Below are 25,130 nucleotides of genomic sequence, written 5' to 3' on the forward strand. Positions count from 1 at the left end.
CACTTCTCTTTCTCTTTTCCCTTATACTCTCTCTCTTTTTTTATTAGTAATTTAATAAAAAAATGATCAAGATTGTGGTATACAAGGGATACAATTCCATGCAATTTCCACCACCAGAGTCCCATATCCCCTCCAATCCACTGGAAGCTTATTCCTTTGGGAGTATGGACCAAAGATCTTTATGGAGAGCAGAAGTGCTAATTTTTGCCTGAGCCTGATGGCTAACATGCAGGTAGACAGGAAGTACTATTTGGGAAGATGGTGTCAGAGTTGGGAATAGGACTAGAACGCTGGATCAGGGCAGAGAGTAACTCCCAAATACGGAGAAAGTTTATAAATACTGTTAACTGTATACCCCATAGATCTGATCTGGGGCTCATGACTATTCATATTTAGCATATGAGCCTGCATAACCTCAGCATCCCAACTGGTCTGAGCTAGCATTTCATGGTCATAGCAGGAACATTCCAGGCTGCACTCATTTCAGGGCCAGCCTACCTTGAGTAGCAGAGTATGTTGACCCAGCCTCCTCTCAGAGAGTGGGCCAGTTCCTACCATTGTTATTCTATATTGATGGCAAGGTCCTATAGAGGCCCACAAGAAGGTTTATGATGCTGTTCCTGATAGACATGACAGTGATGGTGGAGAGAGGGATCTGTTAGAAGTTTAGGACCATCATATTTATGTGGGAATCCCAGGATTCCCTGACTAGTGCCCCAGATGGCAGGGTGGCCTGGTACTGACCAAAAAGGTCATGCTTAGTGTGTGCTGGTCTTTTGCCTTTATCCAGTGTCTGTAGTCCTTACTTTATGTGACAGGATAGCCTTGGAGTGATTGAGGGAAGTGAAATAGGAAGTAGGTGAAGAGAGTATCTAGGTCTAAGTAGAAAATATTTGATTAAGTACTTTATGGTGTCTTCTTTTTTAGGTCTTTCTACTTGCTTGCTGCACTTATTGGCAAGTATAATTCTTGACCACTTGTATAGTGTTTCATTTGAAGCTTATCAAGAGGTAAAAATAATGCTAATGTGTACCTCTTACTGCCTTGATTAATGAAATTCTTGTAGATTCTCCTGGGAAATACAGACATAAGTTTTCCTAGTTTATATATCAATCTCACTCCTACATCCCAACTACTCTATGCTGTCTGATTCTTTACTCCACAGTTTGTGCTTCTACTTTACTTACAATGGGCCACATTTCCCCCTTCACATTTCAGAAACTATCCCAGTGATGTATTAGATCTGTTTTCTATAATCCTCTAACAACCAGCTATTAAATTCCTTATTAGACTGTCTCCCTAGATTCATCATTTCCCCAGTGTTCACTCCTAAGCTTGTTTTCTCACTTCATATTAGCTAGATACTGCAGTTATTTTGGTGTATTTGCTTTCTCCCCTTATTATCAAGTCTGGTAATTCCCCACTCCAGTTTTTTTTTTTCTACCAGAGTTACTGCTGGAGCCCAGCAACTGCACAATGAATCCACTACTCCTAGTGGATTTTTTTTTTTTTTAAATAGAAACTGAGAGGGAAGGGGAAGATAGAAATGTTAGAGGGGGTCGGGTTGTGGATCACTGAGTTAAGTGCACATGGTAGGAAGCACAAAAACCTGCAAAAGGACCCAAGTTTGAGCCCCAGCTCCCCACCTGCGGAGGGGTCACTTCATAAGCAGTGAAGCAGTTCTGCAGGTGTCTATCTTTCTCTCCCTCTCTATCTTCCCCTCCCCTTTCTCTGTCCTATCTAATAAAACAGAATAAATGACCACCAGGAGCATTGGATTTGTATTGCAGGTACTGAGACCCAGTAATAACCCTAGAGGCAAAAAAAAAAAGAGGGAGAGATGATAGATAGATAGATAGATAATAGAAGGACAGATTTGCAGCACTGCTTTAGTGCTTGTGAATTCCCCCCTCACTGCAGGTGGGGACCAGGGTCATTGTGCTTGGTAATATGTGCATTCCTATTCAGTGCACCACTGCCTGGCAGAGAGATAATTATGCATCTGGTGACTGACAGGTAAAAATGGGACAATTTCTGATGAGAGCAATAGTTACCTTAAAAATAGTGTTGTCAGGGCTTTGGGGTGGGGGTGGTGTGGCATACCCAGTAGGGTGCACATGCCCAAGACTTTGGGTTAAAGTCTGTGATTCCCAGCTGCAGGGAGGAGGTTTCATGAGCGGTGAAGCAGTGCTGTAGGTGTTTCTCTCCACCCCCACATTCCCTCTCAATTTCTCTTGGTCTCCATCAAAAATTTAAAAATGAAGAAAAAAAGGGGTGGGGGCTTGCTACAGGAGAGGTGGATTTTTCCTGCAGGCACCCAGGCACTGAGCCCCAGCAATAACCCTGGTGGCAATAAAAAGAAAGAAAAAAAGAAAAATAGGATTGTCTCCTTAGCATATAAAAATAACAGGATATAGGAGATTAAGATATTAAAATTATTAATTATATAACTTCAATTAAATTTATCTGGGCATTTTGCTCTTTACCTGGCAACCCTTCTTATCAAGCACTGTGTCATTTGAGTCTGTATAGTCTTTAAGTAGCAAGGCATCTCTGCCTTCTGAGGGAGAGTTAGTCACTTTTATAGGCACAGAGGATTCAGGCCACTCAAAGTCTCATTAAATCCCCATCCTGATCTTCAGCTGTGCCACCACTCAGGCTACAGGAAATAAGCGTTTTGAAATGCTGTCAAGAGATACTCTGACAACTTGTTCTGCTTAAAAAATGTTGCTTAATAGCACTGAGCCTGTGATTTTCTCTCTGCAAAGAATCACTAGTGATTACCAACAACTACCTAATTTCACTATTTTCATTAAGACTACTTACTCCTTTAATCTCTCAACTACCAGAGACTGTAGTTCTTAAACATGTCAGCACATTGGAATCACCAGAGAGCTTCTAAATATACCAGTGCTGGTGTCCCAGCCCCAGAAAATGAGATGTAATAAGTCTTTGGTCTAGTTTAAGGAAGCTTTAAGAAATCCTCAGGTGACTTTAATGCTAGGGTGCTATACCAGTCAGTGCATTCTCTTGTATCTTTATCCTGTTATAGCTTATTACAGGCATGTTTCAGCTAGCTACCACCACAGCATCCAAGCAGAGTTGTGAAATTATAAAATCTACCTACTTCCCAGTACCTTTCTGGCTATCAACTCTCTTAGCTAGGTTTCCTTAGAAGCACAGCTGCAGGTACAGAATCTTACCCAAGTGACTTGCTGGAACTGTTTTCAGGGAAGAGAGAGGGAATAGTGGCAAGGATGGGGCTGGGGGGAGGGGGCAGGTTATACCAGCAAGACCTACTACCTGTAAAATTTGATGTCATGGGGAAACTCTAAAATATAAATTCTACTGCAGTTGGTAAGACAAACTTTTGTACCCTTATATTGGTTGATCATTGGCTAAGACCTGCTCACAGGGTGAAAGAAGACTAGATTGCAGATTTTTTCTAATTAAATAAATTTATTTTTATTCCTTTATAATTAGTGATTTAATGGAGTTTTACAACATTTTAAGAATTCACAAAACAACTGATAAGAGGGTTGAGTAGATTTTTGAAGAAAACAAAGTCTCTTCTTACTCAGCTTATCTGATTCATACTTAACCTGAAGATGGAAGCAGTAATGATGATAACATGCAGACTCTATATCTGATGCAAATCTTTTCCTGGAATCTCTTTCTTTTGTTATTTATTTATTTATTGGAGACAAGGGGATTTAACCCGGGTCCTTGTGCAAGGTGATGTGTATGTTCAACTGAATGTGCCACCACCTGGCCCTTTTTATTCCTTATTGAGGTTCAGTTCATATAACATTATAGTAGTTTCAGGTGTAAAAATAGCAACTATGTTCATTTCCATAAACTACATATGGAATAATGTATTTGTATATTTCTGACATTTTGTATACTATTAAATGATCACCATGATCATTAACTTTTTAATAACTTTTAAATTTTTTATTAGTAATTTAACAATGATCGACAAGATTTTGGGATAAGAGGGTTACAATGCCATACAATTCCCACCACCAGAGGTTTTTTTTTTTTTTTTATGAAATGAAAAGACTGGTAAGACCATAGGATAAGAGGGGTACAATTCTACAAAATCCCCATACCGGAACTCTGCATCCCATACCCTCCCTTGAAAGCTTTCCTATTCTTTATCCCTCTGGGAGTATGGGCCCAGGGTCATTATGGGGTTGCAGAAGGTGGAAGGTCTGGAATTGCTTCTCCACTGAACACAGGTGTTGGCAGGCCGATCCATACTCCCAGCCTGTCTTTCTCTTTCCTTAGTGGGGCAAGGCTCCGGGGATGCGGAATTCCAGGACACATTGGTGGGGTCATCTGCCCAGGGAAGTCAGGTTGGTATCATGGTAGCATCTGTAATTTGGTGGCTGAAAATCTTTGAGATATAAAGCAGAACAAATTGTTTAATAATCAGAAACCTATGAGTTTCTTTCTATTCAGGGAAATAGAAAGTGATACAAAGAAGTGGAAAGATATCCCACTTCATGGACTGGAAGAATTAACATCATCAGAATGAATAGTCTACCCAGAATCATATACAAATTTAATGTGATACCCATCAAGATCCCACCCAATTTTTCTAGGAGAATAGAACAAAAGCTACAAATGTTTATCTGGAACCAGAAAAAACCTAGAATAACCAAAATAATCTTGGGAAAAAGAAACAGAAATGGAGGCATCACACTCCCAGATCTCAAACTATATTATAAGGTCATTGTGATCAAAATTGCCTGGTACTAGAACAACAATAGGTACACAGATCAGTGGGATAGAATGAAAGCCTAGAAATAAACCCCCACACCTATGAACATCTAATTTTTGAGAAGGGTTTCAAACTATTAAATGGAAAATGAGGGTCTTTTCAATAAATGGTACTGGAGAAAGTGGGTTCAAACATGGCAAAGAATTAAACTGAACCACTATATCTCACCAGAAACAAAGGTAAACTCCAAATAGATTAAGGACTTGGAAGTTAAACCAGAAACTATCAAATACTTAGAGGAAAATGCTGTTGGAACTCTTTCCCATCTAAATCTCAAGGGTATCTTTGATGATACAGACCCAATTGCAAGGAAGACTAAAACAAAAATAAACCAGTGGGACTACATCATTGAAAAGCTTCTTCACAGCAAAAGAAACCATAACTGAAACACAGAGACCCTTCACAGAATGGGGGAAGATCTTTACATGCCATACGTCAGACAACAGGCTAATAACCAAAATATAAAAAGAGCTCACTAAAGTCAGCAGCAAAAAAGCAAATGGCCCCATCCAAAAATGGGGAGAGGATATGAACAGAATATTAACTATACAAGACACAAAAGGCCAACAGACAGATGAAAAGTTGCTCCAAGTCATTGATTATCAGAGAAAAGCAAATGAAGACAACAATGATATACCACCTCACCCCTGTAAGAATGTCATACATCAGAAATGATAGCAACAACAAATACTAGAGATGTTGTGGGGATAAAGGAATACTTCTGCATAGCTAGTAGGAATGTAAATTGATGACTTCTGGTATTATACATAATTATAGTTTTTTTTTCTTGTGGAGAGAAGTTTTAAGATTTATTTTTTTTAGAAGAACAAATAACAGATGCTCTCACTTATAGAGGAAACTTAAGAAACAAGGACAGAAAGGGAAAACAAAGTGAAACATGGACTGCATGTGGTGTATAGAATTAAAGCAAAGGATTCTGGGGATGCAGGGGGAGGGAAAATTTGGGAAGGGCATCGGAGTCCTGACACATGATGGCAGAAAAGAATCCAAATTGGGAATTGAGAGTGTTTTGCAAATATCTATCACAGGGAGATGAGAAATTGTACCCATCTATCAACAAAGGACGTAAGCTATCAACCTCCCAAGAAAATAATTTGAAAATTTTTTTACTCTTTTAACAACTTTCAACTACATAATACAATATTAATTGTAGTCACTATGTTGTATATTACAAGGAATACTTGTTTCTTTAGAATAAATTATTTCCAAGTACCAGTAGTTTTTCCTGATATTATCAGATTTTTCCTTGTGATCACATACACTTACATATTGGTATAAAATGATTTATATTTGAAATCATCTTCTCATCCTGATCCAGTACAATTCTTGTTCACTGCTGTGATACTATAATACAGAAGGAGGCAATACAGGAAATGTTTTCCTTCTCACATATCCTTTCTCAGAAAGTTAGCAGTCTAATATGAGAGTAAGTCAAGAAACATAAATGGATGAAATATAGGACATAGGAAATTATGTTTAAATCGACTGTTGCTCATCAGACCCAGGTTGCCACTTGCTCCGATTGGAGAAGTTTTGAAAATGTCTGTCTAGGGATAGTATAGGACTCTATAACTACATATACTTTTTCTTGTAGAGAGGGAAGATAGACATAGGGAAGACTGGTGAAAACTCTTTTGTTATAAGACCCATAATTATGTTGGTATATGAGTAAGCCTGAAAACTGATACAATACAGAAGTGTGTGTTTGATCTGAAGGATAACTCTAAAGACTCAATCACTCTCAATCAGACTTGTCAGAAGCTCTATACTTAAGATGTTTAGACTGCTTAGCAACAGAACAAAACCAAATCTGCTTAAGTAGAGGGAAAAAGTACAGTGCATATATATGTGTGTTTGCATCTACGCACATATGTACATTTGTGAAAGGATACATTTTTGAAAGAGTTACTGGAGGTTGGCATTGCCTCTAGGTGACAAGAGAAAAGGAATGGTAAACTTTAATTTCACTATCTCTTTTTCCTTTTGATGTTTTGGACAGAATGAAGGGTAAGAGAGACAGCAGAATTGCATCATTTGGGTGGTGATTATCATATTTATCATATGTGAAAATAAAGACCTGAGAGGGGAAAGAAAAGGTGGAAGCTAAAAAGGGAGAGCCTTGTCTAACTTGGTGATGGCCAAATGGGGCAATAAATGCTGAGGGCAAACTCTAAGAGTAGTCTGAGATGACTACTGGTCCCCATCTGCAGGGGTAAATCTTCATGAGTGATGAAGTAGAGCTGCTGGTGTCTCCTCTGTCTCTCCTCTATCTCCTCCTCTTAATTTCTCTCTGTATCTACCCAGTATAAATAAACAAAATTTAAAAAAAGAATATTGATATGTTAAAATGACTTCAGAATGGCAAAATGGAGAATGGTGAGTCACAAAAGCTAAACAAGTAATGGGGGGAAAGAAAAAGCTGGAGGCAGAAAATGTATTTCACTTTCCCTCTGACCAAAAACCCATTTTACTGATGATACTGTAGGCTGTGTCATTCATAGCAACTGGCCTTATGATATGATGGAAGATTTCTGCAAAATTCAGTGATGGGTCCTATAGAAGCACCATATGGAGGTCTGAAGCAATGTAGTGTGAAATGTGGTATAGGCTCAACCTGTAGCTAACCAAAATGCTGTCCCTTCTCTAACCAGAAAATAGGAGACTACAGAATAAAGAGATGCTGTGGGTGATGCTTTCTTTTCTTTTTTTTATTTAAGAAAGGATTAATTAACAAAACCATAGAGTAGGAGGGGTACAACTCTACACAATTCCCACCAGTGGGTGATGCTTTCTGAAATTCCCCCACCCTACCCTCAAAATCTGCCACATAATAAGCAAATCAGTGGGTTAATCACTTTGACCCCTGTGTGTCCAGACTTCCTCACTAGCAGAATGAGTATATCTCAATGCCTACATCACAGGATTAATGATGAGTTAAAAAGTTTTAATAGTGCCTGGTAGAAGGCAGACACTAGTAATACCTGATAGTACTGTAATTGTACCTAATCATCTTTTAACTTTTCTTAGCATTCTTCCCCTAGACTTTGGACACAGAACTTCTAGAGAACAGGTATAAAGATATGTTTTCACTAGGGAACATGCAAATATTTCATTCAATACATAGCAGTCTCATAACAGAAAGTTTTAGTTAAGGACTCTTCAAGCTTTTTATGAACTTTTCCATAGGGGCAGTACCAGCTTGAGATTTTTTTTTTCCTCCAGGGTTATCACTGAGGCTCAGTGTCAACACTACGAATCCACTGCTCCTGTGGCTATTTTTTCTTTTTTTTTTTTCTTTTTTTGTTTTTGGATATGACAGAGAGAAGTTGAGAGGGGAGGGGAAGATAGAAAGGAGGAGAGAAAGATAGACACCTATAGACCTGCTTCACCACCTATGAAGTGACCCCTCTGTAGGTGGGGAGCCGGGGGCTGGAATCGGGATCCTTAAGAGGGTTCTTACGCTTCATACTATGTGTGCTTAACCCAGTGCACTACCACCTGGCCTCCAGATTTTTTTTTTTTCTTACCAGAGGACTGTTCAACTCTGGATTGTGATGGTGTGGGGGAATTGAACCTGGGAATTCAAAGCCTAAAGCATGAGAGCCTCTTTGCATAACCACTATGCTATCTTCCCCACCTGAGCTGCACCAGTTCGTACAAATGAAAATGGAGATATCTTATGATGCAGCAACATTACTTCTAGGCATATATCCAAAGAAAAGGAAAACACTAACCCAAGCTTTGCTTATAGGTAGAATATAAATGACTAAAATAAATTAACTTTCAAAAAAATATGATAGCCTGTCACTTGGACTTTGTGAGAAATGTGATGGCTGGAGGGTGGAGGTTAGGATGAAGGAGTGGCATAGAACTTTAGTGGAGGGTATGGTGATTCACCATACCACATGTGGGTATAAAATTATATGCATGTAATCTTATAACTCTATAAAATACTGTTAAATCACCAATATTTTTATCAGTAATTTTTTTAAAAGATAGTTTTGAAGTTGTTGGGATCATAACTGTCTAGAATCTGTTGGTGAATAAGTTAGGCATACCCCTGACAAGCCTAAACAATTTTTGATTTGTTTTATTTTCCAGAATTTCCCTAGTGCTTATCACATATCATATTTTTAATTAGGATATAATTGACATAGAACATATTTCTTCTAATGCATAACAACGATACATATGTTCATGCTAAATTTAGTTACTATCTATTATAATACATAATTATAACTTTTCCTTGTTAAAAGAGCTTTTAAGATTTATTCTCAGCTGCATTCAAGTATACTTCAATATACTTCAAGTATACAATATACTTCTATGTACTGATTTTGCTTCAGTTGATTTATCATTGGATTACAATGCTATATAACCTTAGGGGTATTTATAACTTTACATCTCTATCAATGTAAAGACTCATTCACCTACCACCAAAGTTCTGGTGTCATCTCACTATCCAAAAGACTTATGTACCCATTCCTCCCACTTCCTTTTAAGTTTCACTCTGTAAACTACTATAGTTTTTCAATGAATCTATAAGTTAACTTTTTAATATGCATTGATTTTATAATCAAGTTACTTTCAAATAATATTTTAATTAAGCTTTTGTTTGATTTACATATAGTCATTTGATTAAAAATGACACAATATAAAAAGTTACAAACTCAAAAGCAGGTATCATTTCCATAAGTCCAAATTTCCCTTCTCTCTTACCAGATCTATAAACCACAAGGATTATTTATATAGTACAAGAACTTTTTCTGTAGCTCAGACCTTTCAATGTGCTCTTTCAGTTTGGACTACTGTTGCTCTATTCCTTAGAGATATTGCCTTACAGTTAGGCTCGCTTAACTTACATCTACTTAGTTATTCCCTTCCCTGTGCTCATTTCCCCCAGTGTTAACACTGAAACATAAAGTCCTTAGATACAGGCCTGCTAGTCTTCCTTTGATACAGCAAAAATCTTCTTACATCTGTGGGTTATAAAAGCCACTAGTGATTTACATCTGTGCTCTCCAAATTCCATTTTATTATCTGAAAGAGACTGTTGGCCTTTTCTATTTATTTCACTACTAAAATGACAGCTCTGCCTTCTCAACTCTGCTTCCAGTTAGATGAAACATCTCAATTTAGGTATCATCAAAACTGCTCAACTAGGGAAACTGTTCTTTGTCATAAGTCCCTTTGAACAGAATATTGCTTATCCAAGACATAACAAGGGATTGAACAGACTGGATACTCATGTACATCTCTGTTGGTCAAGAGATTTCTTTTATTCCTCTCTGGAGTATGTGTTGGCTTTTGCCTAGTTGACTCTATGCTTTCATCACAGTCTTTTTAAAAGGCTACATGATACACAGTGCTCTAATGCTTTATCCAGAGCTCTCTATTAAGGCATAGTTATAACATTACTGGGTAGCTGATTTTCTTCAAAACTAGCAACAGCCTACATAGAAATGGCTCTAGGGCCTGTCTTTGTTTCTCCTAATTTCTCAGATTTTGAGCTGGTTTGATAATTGTTACTAGCATATAAGACTACCACTTTCCTTACAGACCCTCACTGAACAACAAGGAATCCTTAGTAGAGGGAGTAAATTATTAACACAGCAAAGTTAGTATAAAATATACTGTACAACACTAAAAGGCCAGTGTAACACTATAAAATCAGTTACATAAATATATAATTCCCACCCACACTAAATAGGCAGTTTTTCGTTAACAGATACATATGATAGACTGAAGCACAACCTTAAAATTTAGAATAATGTATAAAGTATTACTCTAAATACATAGTCCATGATTTTTGGAGTACTGCATAAATAACAATTTATAAAACCTATTTGTTACTCCTCAAACATTAGTCTTGAACCAAAAACAGCCAGGTGGTAATGATCCACAGGTGTGCTTTAAAATGAAAAAGAAGTCAGTTTGTTTTGTGGCTTAGGGAACAAAGCTGGGATTATAGGTAGTCTATTTCACATAGGAGGAATAATAGAATTCTTATTACTATTAGTGGGAATGTTTTTCCTGGGAAGGTTTAGAGACATAAGAAAAGGAAATTTTGAAAAATTTGAAAAGGAAAATGTACAAAAAAAATATCCACGTGGACTTTACTCTTTAATTAAGAATGTGTAGCATTTTTGTGGCTTTCAGCTATCTTCAGAATATTAATAATATGTTGGGCTTCAGTGGGTATGTCAGGTATTTGCACATCTATTCTGGAAAAAAAAAGAAAGAAAAAAATAGGTGAGCTTTCACAGTACACACATCTACTTTTTCTATGTATGCATATATATATTATCATATTTATTTATTATTAGATAGAGACAGAAAGAAATTGAGGGGGAGATAAAGAGACAGAGAGATACCTGCAGCCTTGCTTTACCACTCGTGAAGCTTCCCCTCTGCAGGTGGAGACTAGGGGCTGGGACCAGAGCCCTTACACACTGTATTGTGTGTGCTTATTTGGGTACACTATTGCTTGCCCCCCCTTTTATATATTTTAACAGCAAGGAAGAAAATAGAAGACTACACTGCAATAGGAATGAAAGGAACCAAACTACTGAAGAGACATTCATACTTCCTTTAATAACTGCCCTGTAATTTTTTTCTGGACTTGCTCTTGTCCTGATTCCCCAATGCCTTCCTGTCACAGGATCTTCCAGATAAGTTATGAGCCAAATCTGACAGGGCAGGCAAGATCTCAGCACATTGCATCACCAAATCAAATACCTAGACACATAATGGCTGGTATATCTAGGCAGGAGCTGGGAACTCTGGGGTCTTTGTGACCAGACTTTTTTTTTTTTAATATAGAGAGTAAAATAAGATCACGATGCAAAGAGGTTTGTTTTGACCTGATGTTATGAAGAAAAAAGTGCGGGGGTGCAGATGACACTCAGCAGTCTGCTATAATCCAATTTGGAAATGGTGTTTTTGTGGAACTAGGTCTTTCAGATGCGCAGTTTCACAGATTCCAGGCTGCTTGTTTATTCAGAGAAAGAGGGATAGATACCATAGCACTTGAGGTCCACCTCCCCCAGACTATGATACCCAAACCTGGACCATGTGCTGGATAAGGATGCACCCTAACTGGTGAGCTACCTCTGCAAAGCTAAAAAAGGTATTTAAGAAAGTATTGTTTGAATCAATATTTTATTAGTGATTAAGTGGCAAAAGAAAATTCTGAGCAAAGGGCACAGTAGATGCAGACACTAGCTCAGTAGAGACATATTATTACTCCTTGCTTACTTGTTTCAGACATATAGGTCACCTACCAGACCAGGCACTGTCCCAGGTACTGGGTTGCCAGGATAAATAAGATGCAGTTTGTGTTCACCACATCAAACTCCCTTGATATTGACTTGACCATTACTGAATGTCATATTCCTTGGACACTATACTTTTAGTACTCTGCCATCCATAGATGGGCAGCTAGGGCATTTCCACATAGGCCCTACCTAGCCTCACTTTCCTCTTTTCCATTAATTCACATTTGCTGGAGTTTCAGCATCCCTCTGACTCAAGCCTGTTCAAATCAGAGAACTTTGGGGGTTCTTAATTCTTTCAACATTGTCTAGATTCAGAACTTACCTTTTTGGGAACCGTTATTCTCTCTCTCTCCTCCATCCACTTGAATGGTTTCTGAAAGAGACCAAAACCAACCTCAAATAATGTTATTTCCTGTGCATACTTACTAAGTGAATGTTCAAGGAGGCTCTAAAGTCCTAGGATGCAGAGAGATAAATCACAGTGGCCTTATATGTGGAATAGATCACTACTTCTACAATACAACTTCAGGAAGATTGTGAAGGAGCTCCTTTTATCTAAGAAGTAGAACCCTTCCCTTGTTTACTGTACCTTCCATTCTGTTGGAAACTGGTCTTTCATTGACAGCTTTATTCTTTGCTAAAATTAAAGGTATTACTCGGGGAGTGGACAGTGGAACACCCAGCAAAGCATACATGTTTCAGTTAGGAAGGACATGGGTTCAAGCCTCTCTTCCCACCTGCAGCAGAGTGGGAGATAGGGGAACTTCAGAAACAAACGTTTTCTTTCTCTCTCCCTCTCTTTTTTCCCTTTCCTTCTCAGTTTCTCTCTGTCTCTATCCAACAGATAAGTATTTTAAATGATACTATTGGGGGGCAGTAGTGCACAGGTTAAGTGCACATAATATGAAGCACAAGCACTGGCGTAAGGATCCCGGGTCTAGTCCTGGGTTCCCCACATGCAGGGCCGGGGAGGGGGGGGTGTCACCTCTCAAGCAGTGAAGCAGGCCTGCAGGTATCTATTTTTCTCTCCCCATCTCTTGTCTTCTCCTTCTCTCTCAATTTCTCTCTGTCTTATCCAACAACAACAATTATAACAGTAACAACAATGGAAAAAGGATGGCTTCCAAGAGCAGTGGGCACTGAGCCCCAGCGATAACTCTGGAGGCAACAACAACAACAACAACTAAGAAGGGTAACACATCTATTAATTTTAGCGGTGAGAAAGGCCCCTAATCCTTGTCTAAAAGATTTTAGAAAATGGAGGAAAAGGAAATATTGAAGATACTAATGCATAAATAGGCTTGCAAGCTGGCACTATTAAATATATTCCATGTTTCATGGATACCTCATGTGAGAAGTCTCTAGCTGGCTAGAGCTTTCAAAGCCAAAGCGGCTTTGTATGTATGAACTTACTACTGATGGAGTATAGTGTGTAAATTCCTCTAGGTAATTGCTGTGATAGTGCTATTGTCCCACTCATTTTCATAGTGTGGGAGTAATTATGGACTGTATGAATCCTTTCTACAACATGTCTAGCAATTTTTTTATATTTATTTTATTTATTTATTCTCTTTTGTTGCCCTTGTTGTTTTATTGTTGTAGTTATTATTGTTGTTGTCGTTGTTGGATAGGACAGAGAGAAATGGAGAGAGGGAGGGGAAGACAGAGAGGAGGAGAGAAAGACAGACGCCTGCAGACCTGCTTCACCGCCTGTGAAGCGACTCCCCTGCAGGTGGGGAGCCGGGGTTCAAACCGGGATCCTTATGCCGGTCCTTGTGCTTTGCGCCACCTGCGCTTAGCCCGCTGCACTACAGCCCGACTCCCTGTCTAGCAGTTTTTTAAATTTTATTTATGTATTTTCCCTTTTGTTGCCCTTGTTGTCTTTTTATTGTTGTAGTTATTATTGTTATTGTTATTGATGCCGTTGTTAGATAGGACAGAGAGAAATGGAGAGAGGAGGGGAAGACAGAGAGGTGGAGAGAAAGACACCTGTAGACCTGCTTCACCGCCTGTGAAACAACACCCCTGTGAAGCCACCGCCTGCAGGTGGAGATCCGGGGCTCCTACCAGGATCCTTCCACCGGTCCTTGTGCTTTGCGCCACGTGCGCTTAACCCGCTGCGCTATCACCAGACTCCCCTCTAGCAATTTTAAAGTCTTACCATGAACAGTGCTTGTGTTTGTTTCAGCGCACGCATGTGTATGAGCGTGTGCGTGTATGAGCGTGTGCGTGTACGTGTGTATGTGTGTGTGTGTGTGTGTGTGTAAAGAATTAGTTTGGGTGGGGGGAGGGTTGGGCGGTGGTACACCCGGTTAAGCACACATATTATGAAGTGCAAGGACCTGCTCAGGGATCCAGATTCTAGCCCCCACTCTCCACTTGCAGGAGGGATGCTTCAGCAGTGGTGAAGCAGGTCTGCAGGTGTCTTTCTCATCCTCTCTCTCTTCCCCTCCTCTCTCAATTTCTCTATCTTATTCAATAAAATGGAAAAATGGCTGCCCTGGAGGCAAAAAACAAACAAAAAATAAGAATCAGTTTAAGGAAATATAGTTAATACATAACAAAATTCAATAACTTTCAGCATATATTTTGGTGGATTTAATAAATACACAGTCATGTAACTGCCAACATAACCAAAATACAAAACCTAAAACATTCTCTCTTGTCCCTTTTCAGTCAATCTATGTTCCCTACTTCGTTCCCTGGTAAGCTCTGATCTGTTTGTTGCTACAACTGCTTTGCTTCCTCTAGAACTGCATGTAAATAGAATTATATAAAGTGTAGCCTTTTTGTGTCTGGCTTCTTTTTTGTTTGCTTCTTTCTTGTTTGTTTTTTATTAGTGATTTAATAATGATTAACAAGACTGTAAGATAACAGGGGTAAGATACAGTTCCCACCAGAAGAGTTCCATGTCCTGTTCCCTCCATTGGAAGCTTTCCTATTCTTTATCTCTCTGGAAATCTATACAAAAATTCTCTTTGGGGTGTAGAATGTGGAGTTCTGGCTTCTGTAATTGTTTCTCTGATGGATATGGATGTTCTTAGGTCAATCCATAGTCCCATCCTGTTTCTATCTTTCCCTAGTGGGGTAGGGCTCTGGGGTAGTGAGACTTCTGGACACATTGGTGAGATTGTCTGCCCACAGAAGTCAGAATGTGCACCTGGCTCAGAACATAACGCTGGTGAAATTTCTTCTTACTTTTGTTTGCTACTAGTAGTCCACTTCTTCCTACAGCTCAGCAGTATTCTTTTATATCTATTCACTGGCTGATGGAAATTCAAGAAATTAGATTTTCAGTATTATGAAGAAAATTTCAGTGGTGTGTGTGTATATTTGCATAGACATGTTTTTCTTCCGTTGGGGTAAATATGTAGGATTGTTGGTCTTATGAAGAAAATTTCAGTGGGGTGTGTGTATTTGCATAGACATGTTTTTCTTCCTTTGGGGTAAATATGTAGGATTGTTGGGTTGTATAGTATGAGAATTTCAGTTTCACATCATTTCTAGCAGTTAATAATTATCAGATTTTTTTAGTCTAGCCGTTCTTTGTAGGTGTTTACTAGTATTTCATTGTTGTTTTAATTTGTATTTTCCTAGTGGCTAATGATATTGTATTCATATGACTGTTCATTGTTCATTTGTATTTATTATTCTGTGAATTGTCTGTTCTAGTCTTTTGCTGCTTTCCTTTTCAAAAATGGATTGTCCTCTTATTACTGAGTAGTAATATATAACTATATATTCTGGATATGACTTTTATCTATTTCACAAACATTTCCTCCTAGACTGCAACTTGACTTTTCATTTTCTTGCTGATGCCTATGGCCAGACATCCCTGAACACTCCTGATTTAAATTTCTTTTTAAAAAATATTTGTTTATTCCCTTTTGTTGCCCTTGTTGTCTTGTTGTTGTCGTTATTGTTGTTGAATAGGACAGTTAGAAATGGAGAGAGGAGGGGAAGACAGAGAGGAAGAGAGAAAGATAGACACTTGCAGACCTGCTTCACCACTTGTGATGCGACTCCTCTGCAGGTGGGGAGCAGGGAGCTGGAACCGGGATTCTTACACCGGTCCTTGTGCTTTGTGCCACCTGCACTTAACCCGTTGCACTACCACCTGACTCCCTGATTTAAATTTCTTAACCAAGTTAATGAGCAGAGGTCTTTTAATTTTGATGCTACCTCATTTTTATCAATTTTATCTTTGTGTGATATGGCTTGTGCTATATCCCATCTAATATTTACATAACCCAGGGTTATGAAGATTTTATCTTTTGTTTTTCCTTCAAATATTTATATTTTATGTCCTGTACTTAGATCTATGATCTACTTCAAGTTATTCCATTGTTTATGTTCTTATTTTTCTAAAGGATCTAACCGTTGCAGCATTTTTTACTGACAACACTGTCCTATAATATCTGCATGGAATTGTCTGGGCACTTTTGTCAATAGCAGTTTGACCATATATGCTGTTTTTCTATTTACTTCTTTCCTTTTATTTCTATCTTTCTAATTCTCCTTCTTTTTTTTTTTTCCCCTAGCACTGCTCAGCTCTAACTTACAATGGTACAGGGAGTTGAACCTGGGATCTCAGAGTCTCAAGTATGAGAGTCTCTTTGCAGAACTGCTATGCTGAGCTGGTTTTAAAATTCTGTTTTCTTCCACTAATTAATGTGTCATGCTTCTTATGAGTATTGCATTGTCTTGATTACAATGACTGCAGAAAAAATACCCTCAAAATTAAGTAGAAAAATTGTCCAACTTTTTTCTTATTTATCAAAATTGTTTCAGCTATTAGAAAGTTCTTTGCATATTCACATAACTTTCATAATTAACTCTTAATTTCTACTAAAGATCAATTTGCAGAAAATTGGTATATAACTATTTAGTCTTCTGGTTTCTTGAACATGAGATATTTCATCATTTCTTTCTGTCTACTTTAATTTATGCTAAATTTTTGTAGCTTCAGACTCTGTACAGTTTTTGGTGACATTTATCCCCAAATTATTCAATATTATTGATGCTACTTTACATGGTATTTACTTTTTTTAGTATCCATTAAACTACAGAAATACAAATTATTTTTATTTTTGTGCATTGACCTTGTGTATAATAAGTATACTACACTCACTTTACCACTTCAGCATATGAGGTGACAGAATAAACCTGAGGCTCCAGGTGTGCAAGCCTCGTGTTCTGCCTGGATCACTCAGTGATGTTTTAAAAATTAATTTTATCCTTAGGTTCACCTATGAACATGATCATGTAATTTGCAAAAGAAAGGTATAAAAATTAAACAAAATATCCACAGGAAGGTTTTCTTTCCCTTTTTTCCTTTTCAAAATGTATGCCTTTTATTTCTTTTTCTAGATTTGTTGCATCGGCTAGGACCTCTAATATAACACTGAACAAAAGTAGTGACATATCTGTCCTAACTATGAATAGATAAAGGCCCTAGGTCAGATTGATAGGCTTAACAGCTAATGGAATTTATATACTTTCTTCATATTTGGGAAATACTCTCTGTCTTAATCCAGCTTTCTAGTCCTATTCTCAACTCTGATACCATCTCCCTGACAATACTTTTAGTCCACCTGCATGTTAGCTAGAGGGCTCAGGAAAAAACTACTAAAATCATGGGTCCCTTGGAACACACCTAATATAGATTCCTATCTTCTTCCTACATGAGGACCTCTAATTTCATCTGCTTTATTCCTACCTTTGGGTTCCTATTTATTAAAGAATTGTACTGTTTTATATCTCACCACCTTTCAGCCACCAAGTTGCAGACACTACTATGATGCAATCCTGATTTCCCTGGACAGATGACCTCACCAGTGTGTCCCAGAACTTCATCTCTCTAGAGCCCTATCCCACAGGCTGTGACCTGTCAACATCCATGTCCATCAGAGAAGCAATTACATAAGCCAGAGCTCCCATCTTCTGCACCCCAAAAAGAATTTTGGTATGGACTTCCAGAGGGATAATGAATAGGGAAGCTTCAAGTGGAGGGAATAGGACACAGAACTCTGGTGGTGAAAACTGTGTGGAATGGTACCCCTATTATCTTATTTATTTTAATTTTAATTTTTATTTATAAAAAGGAAACACTGACAAAAACCATAAGATAAGAGGGATACAATTCGACACAATTCCTACCACCAGAACCCCATATCCCATCCCCTGAATCTTGTTAATCATTATTTAATCACTAAAAAAAAAAGTAGTGACACCTTTGCTTTATTTCTAATCTTAGACTAAAAAGCATTTAGTCATCACTATATTGATGCTAAAGAGGATCAGTATGATGCTAACTAAAGTGTTTTGGTAAATGTCCTTTGTAAGGTTTATTAGATGTCCTTTATCAGGCTATGAAAGTTCCTTGACATTCCTATTTTTATGAGATTTTCCTTCTTAAAATTACAAAAGAGTAATTAATTTGGGGCAGTAGTGCAGCGGGTTAAGTGCATGTGGTGCAAAGAGCAAGGACTGGCAGAGGATCCCGGTTCGAGCCTTGACTCCCCACCTGCGTGGGCGTCACTTCATAGGTGGTGAAGTAGGTCTGCAGGTTTCTATCTTTCTCTCCCCCTCTCTGTCTTCCCCTCCTCTCTCCATTTCTCTCTGTCTTATCCAACAACGACAACATCAACAACAATAACTACAGCAACAATAAAAACAAGGGCAACAAAAAGGAAATAAATAAATATTTTAAAAATCTTTTTTTAAAAAAGTGTAAATAATTTTACCAAATGCTTTTCCTGTGCATTGGGATGATGATGTAGTTCTTCCTTTCAGCCTATCAATTTGGTGAATTTTATGGCTTTATTTTTAATTTTTAAAATTTATTTATTTATATAATGGAAACACTGACAAGAACATAGGATAAGAGGGGTACAATTCCTACCACCAGAGCTCTGTATCCCACCCCCTCCCCTGATAGTTTTCCTATTCTTTAATCCCCTGGGAGTGCGGACCCAGGGTCATTATGGGGTGCAGAAGGTGGAAGGTCTGGCTTCTGTAATTGCTTCTGCTCTGATCATGGGCGTTGACAGGTTGATCCATACTCCCAGCCTGTCTCTCTCTTTCCCTAGTGGGGCAGGGATCTGAGGAAGCGGAGCTCCAGGATGTTTAACCTACTTTATATTCCTGGAATAAGCCCTACTTGACTTGCATATCTTTAATATACTGCTATATTTTAGGTTTCTAATTTTATAAGGGATTTTGACATCTATGTTCACAAATGATGTTTGTAGTGTTCTTTCAATGTAATTTTTAAACTAGCTTTGATGTTACAGGAGCTCCTATTTCACAGCAACTTGGAAACTAAGTGCAGCAAGTTGGTGTAGGAGAAACAATCATAAGTTTCAATATATCTTTTCTCTTCTCTCAGAATCCACAATTTTCTGATACCCACTGTTTCACATATTTTGTCTGATTTCTACCTGCTTATGAGATGAGAACAATTCTTATAGCAGTTAATCTTTCATAAGACAAGTTTGTCTGCAATAAAAATTTAAAAGTTTTAAATTTTACAAAATCCTCTATTTTGGAGGTCTGGGTGGTGACACACCCAGTTGAGTTCATGCATTACCATACACAGGGATTGGGTTCAAGGTGCCAGTCCAACCTTCAGGGAAAGCTTCATAAGCTTCATGAGTGGTAAAACAATGCTGCCAGTCTAATCTTATCTATCCCTCTATCTATATCTATCTATCATCTCTATATCCTTCTCTGTTTCTCTCTGTCCTATCAAATACAAGAAAAAAGAAAAAACTTAAAGAAAAATCTCTATTATTTTTTTAGAAATACAATTAGAAATAATAACCCTATAATATTAAATATCCCTGTATACCTTCTAAGATGTCCTTTGGAAAAAATTAAGCATGATTTTTGATATCTCTTCAGGTACTTCAGGGCAGTAAGTACTCATGTCCTCCCCAAGGATTTTGATTTTTATTTTTTCTAAACATCCTGGGTTATTATTATTCTTTATTTGATTAAGCCTCCAGACACTTTGTAAATCTGGGTAGGTTCTATTTTTGTGAAAGCTACATTTGAAAGCAATGATGGTGTTTATAGTTGAATATTTCAAATGTCTGTAAACCAACACAGGATACTTAAATTATTTTAATACTCATAGCAAAATCAACACTATTAAAAATAATATTTCTATTTTAAAATGAAAGACAATAAAGGGGCAGGCTCCAGACTTTGGGATTTGATTATAAATTTAGCACTTTGAAGGGCATATGTGATATCATCACCTTCCTATTTTTAAACCTTTGAAGGTTTTTAACCAAATGATGGCTTAAAAAGACACATTTTGTAAAAAGCATTTGCTCTTTAAAAAAAAATATCTGAAAGAGCTGCAAACTTGCCTATATTTCCCAGAGGGAAGAAAGTTAAATAACAATAATCATTAGTTACTAGAAGACTATTACATATGGATTTCAGTGATAAAAGACCCATATGAAGAAGTAAAATGTCAGGAGGAGCTATTTTATCATTTCTCCACAATAGGTAGAGAATAACTGCTGATTCAAAAAAAAAAAGTCTCTGTGTTTTAAGGTTATATTTTCTCATGCCACCAAACTTGGTTATATCAAGGAACTTTGAAAGCTCAGGGCATAACAAATACCACGTTCGATCCTTGGCATTCCAGCATGTCAGAGTGATGCTCTGGTTCTTGTTAATAAATAAATATTTTCTCATGCCTTGCCTGCCCTCTGATTAAAACACACACACACACACACACACACACACAGAGAGAGAGAGAGAGAGAGAGAGAGAGAGACAGAGGGAGACAGAGACAGAGACAGAGAAGAAAGGAGGGAGGAGAGACCAGAAATCAATTAGAGTAACTATGGCATTTCCCCTCTATTCATTCAACAGCTGAAATAGAGTAAATATATATGGATGAGATATAGCAAAACTATTACTAGGGGATGTGTGGTGGCTCAACTGGTTGAGTGAACATGTTACAATACACAGGGACTTGGTTCAAGACCCCTGTCCCCACCTGCAGGGGAGAAACTATGCAAGTGGTAGAGTAGGGCTGTAGGTGTTTCTCTGTCTCTCTTCCTCTCTATCTCCCCCTTTCCTCTAGATTTCTGGCTGTCTCTATCCAATAAGTAAATAAATAAATATAATAAAATTGAAAAAACTATTACTGACCAAACATGGAAAATGATTTTGATGTCAAGTTACTTAGTCTGAAGGCCATCTCCTCTGAATGAAAAAAAAAAAAAAAAAGATAGATATTGAATTAGGAGAAACTTCATTTGAGAAGGAATTCCTTTTAGTTATCAGCAAACTTGTATATATGCAGATGGATCATCACTGTTTTCATGTTAGCAGAATTTAGTTCCTTGTAACTGTAGGATGGAAATCCCCACCCATTCCATACAGCTCCTACCACCAGAGCTCTGTGTTTCCATCCCTTCCGTTGGATAATTCACCCAGGGTCATAAATATGGGTTGACAATTATTTCTACAACTATCTGTTCATCTATCTCTCTATATATATCTATCTTTTTTATTTCTGTGGTCCTGCCTTATCTTCCTTTTTAAGTGACAGCTACACCTTTTACTACTTCTGAATGTCTTTCCTTTTTTTCTCTGCTCTCTCTGGGCCTTGATGGAATTAGGTTTCAGAGCCCTCTAGTCATTTTTGTCTAACATTTCTCCCCCTCTGGGAGGCCACCAATATTTTTTATCATATTTTTGGGTTTTATGGTTTTTATGGTGGGGATATTTTTCTTTTGACTTCTGATCCTAACCACTCATAGCTCAATTTGACCATATACTATGAATTTCTTGAACCTTCTTCTCATGTGCACATACACATCATTTTTTTCTCCATACTTATATTCCTCTCTCATCTCTTAAATTTTTCTAGTGTCTCTTAGGAAAATAAATGTTGTTACTTTATTTTTCTTTATCCCTTACTCTTACAAAATTATATTATTATTATGAGAGAAATATGAAAGCATCATTCAGCCATAAACAATGGCAGGGACCAAAACCAGGGCCCCATGTATGTAAGACAACCCCTTTCAAATCTCTATTCTTTTTTGTTTCCTTTGTAAACTAATTATCCTAATGTGAAAAAAATTATAAAGTAGCTTATTCCCAAACAGAAGATTACTTCTGTGCATTTAGCTAGTTCTAAGTGGCAATGAGATTAAAGAAAAAAGAATCTGAAAATTCTCACCTTAAAGTGTCAAAACCTAGGCAAGCATCATTTATTTATATATCTGACCCTGTTCCCTAAATTCTGCACATTTATGTCACAGAACTCTCTCAACATAATCTGTACTTTGGAAGTTTAGATGCTTCTGTCATATGCTTTTTAATAATTTATTAAAATTCACAGTCACTCTTCAATTTCTTTTAAAATGCAACAAAATAAAATGACTGTTGAGGCTATATATCTATTTTCTAGATAAATCTTAAAATCAGCACACTGAAATCTTGATGAGATGCTGGCCAGAAGCATTACTTGCCTTGTGCTTTTTTAATATAAGTGAGTGCCAACCAAACTTCTACGGGAAGCAATTACCGAGGAAACTACAACATTATTCTATCTTTTATCTAAACACACCAAACCACAAAGAGGCCTAGGGTTAGTATAAAGTCAGAGACCACTTTGTCCTCCATGAAACACAGGCCACTTTTATAACAGAAATCAGTGGGAAGGCTACTCAGTTCAACGTATTTTAAATACATGGTAAAACTGTGGAAACAAGCAGGGGTCCAACATTATGGAGCCAGCTAGGTAAATTAAAGTTTATCCATATGATGAAGTCGTCATAGCCAAAGGATGAAAAAGTAGGAGATATTTGGATGTATCAATAGGGCTATGTGTGGCTTGGAGGGATAGAGAGGACTGGACCTGGAAGAAAAAGGGGTCAATCATGTACAAATGTAGACAGATAGTTGTAGAGACGATAGTCAATCCATGTATGCAACCTTGGGAGAACTGCAGTGGTTTGCAATGAAGGGACTTAGGATTCAGAACTCTGGTGGTGGGAACAGTATGTAATTATACCCCTGTTAGCATGTAATTTTGTAAATCAATATGGAACTGCTCATAAAAAAGTTTTAATAAAAAATTCTCATAGCTATTAAAGATGATGCTATAGAACAAAATTTCATGACATTGGTCAGGGAGAGTGCAAACTTTATCATGTGTGAGGGCCTGAGTTCTAGCTCCTGGTCTGCACTCACACAGGGCAAGATTCACAAACAATGGAGTTGTGTTACAGGTGTCTCTTTCTCTTTCTCCCCTCCAAATTTCCTCTGTCTCTATCAAGAAAATAAAAGGAAAGGAAAAAAAAAAGACTGGTGGGAACTGTGGAGTCATTGTGCAGGCACTGAACTCTAGTAGCAACTATAGAAGCAATAAACTAAGAAACAAATATTCATGACATTCAAATATTTCTCCATAAATTTAATAGAGAGAGAGAGGCACATGCAACATTTTCCAAACTGAAAAATAGGGATATACTAAACTGTTGTCTGTTTAGTTATTTTTCCATACTAGTCAAACTATATGCTTCTTTATTTTCAGTATATTTGGCAATGAATATGTAATACTTGGTAATCAGTGAGTGATTTTAAAAAAATTATTAGGGGCTAAGAGGTGGTGCACCTGGTTGAGCGCACATGTTAACAATGCTCAAGGACCCAGGTTCGAGCCCCCAGTCTCCACCTGCAGGGGGAAAGCTTTGCGAGTGGTGAAGCAGGATTGCAGATGTTTCTCTGTCTTTCTCCCTCTCTATCACCCCTTCCCTCTCAATTTATGATTCTCTCTATCCAAGAAAGAAATAAATATAATAAAAATGTATTATTGATTTAATATTGATTTACAAAATTATAAGATAACAGGGGTCCAATGCAACGATTGCCACCTCAACATGCTTCAGCTCAGACTGTGTCCAGAGACTTCAGGTGTGAAATGACAACCCTTCAGCTTTATTACTCGGGTGAGAGCTTTCCTTTCATAGTATTCTCTAATTCCATCCCAGGTGGATCACTTTCTAACAAAGTCCCAAAACCTAGATATAGACTAGGTTCTGTGAGAGAGAGCATATGTTCACACGTATCCATAAACTAGTGCAAAATATATACCTGAAAGCAGAAGTACACTAGAGTTTGCAATGGGTACCCCCCTAACACTTCCTCTCCACTATTGCAACCTTTGGGTCCATGATTGTTCAACAATTTGTTTGGCTTTGTATGTTAACTCTTTTCAGCCACCAGGTTCCAGATGCCATCAGGATGCTGGCCAGGCACCAATGTGTCCTGGAGCTCCTCTTCCCCAGAGACCTACCCTCCTAGAGAAAGAGAGAGGCAGACTGGGAGTATGGACTGACCAGTCAACGTCCATGTTCAGCGGGGAAGCAATTACAGAAGCCAGACCTTCCACCTTCTGCAACCCACAAACGACCCTGGGTCCATGCTCCCAGAGGGATAGAGAATGGGAAAGCTATCAAGCGAGGGGATGGGATATGGAGATTGGGTGGTGGGAACTGTGTGGAGTTGTACCCCTCCTACCCTATGGTTTTGTTAATTTATCCTTTCTTAAATAAAAAATAAATTTAAAAAAAGATAATGGGTCGATTTATGACTGTATCCAATAAATAAATAAATAAATAAATATAATAAAATGTATATTGATTTAATATGGATTTACAAAATTATAAGATAACAGGGGGTATAATTTCACACAGTTCCCACCACCAGAGTTCTGTGTCCCTATTCCCTCCATTGGGAATTGCATTACTCCCAGAAGCACAGATATGGGTTGACTATTATTTCTTTTATAAAATTTTTAAATTATTTTTATTTATTTATTGGATAGAGAGAGCCAGAAATTGAGAGGGAAGTGGGAGACAGGGGGGAGAGAAAGAAAGAGAGACACCTGCAACACTGCTTCACCACTTGCAAAGCTTTCCCCCTATAGGTGGGGAACCAGGGGCTTGAACCTGGGTACTTGCAAATTGTTATCGTGTGCACTCAACCAGATGCACTACCACCTAGCC

The 25,130-nt window shown here is 37.8% G+C and overlaps 1 protein-coding gene across 10 annotated transcripts in view; it reads right to left on the reverse strand.

The window, feature by feature from the left end:
* Nucleotides 1-9,388: 9,388 nt before the first annotated feature.
* CD86 (CD86 molecule) overlaps nt 9,389-25,130 on the reverse strand; it is an 88,842-nt gene continuing 73,100 nt past the window's right edge. For 8 of the 10 annotated variants that reach the window (XM_060198296.1, XM_060198287.1, XM_060198289.1 and 5 more), the window contains 2 exons: nt 12,407-12,457; nt 9,389-11,026 (listed from right to left, as the gene is read on the reverse strand). In XM_060198296.1, the coding sequence (XP_060054279.1) occupies nt 10,935-11,026; nt 12,407-12,457 (143 nt within the window). In that variant the 3' untranslated portion in view covers nt 9,389-10,934. Of the gene's footprint in view, nt 11,032-12,406; nt 12,458-25,130 lie in introns of all 10 variants that reach the window. The other 2 variants (XM_060198297.1, XM_060198288.1) reach the window with 1 other exon arrangement.

This window comes from Erinaceus europaeus, chromosome 9 (genome assembly GCF_950295315.1).
Source record: "Erinaceus europaeus chromosome 9, mEriEur2.1, whole genome shotgun sequence".
In the NCBI taxonomy this organism is placed as follows: Eukaryota; Metazoa; Chordata; class Mammalia; order Eulipotyphla; family Erinaceidae; genus Erinaceus; species Erinaceus europaeus.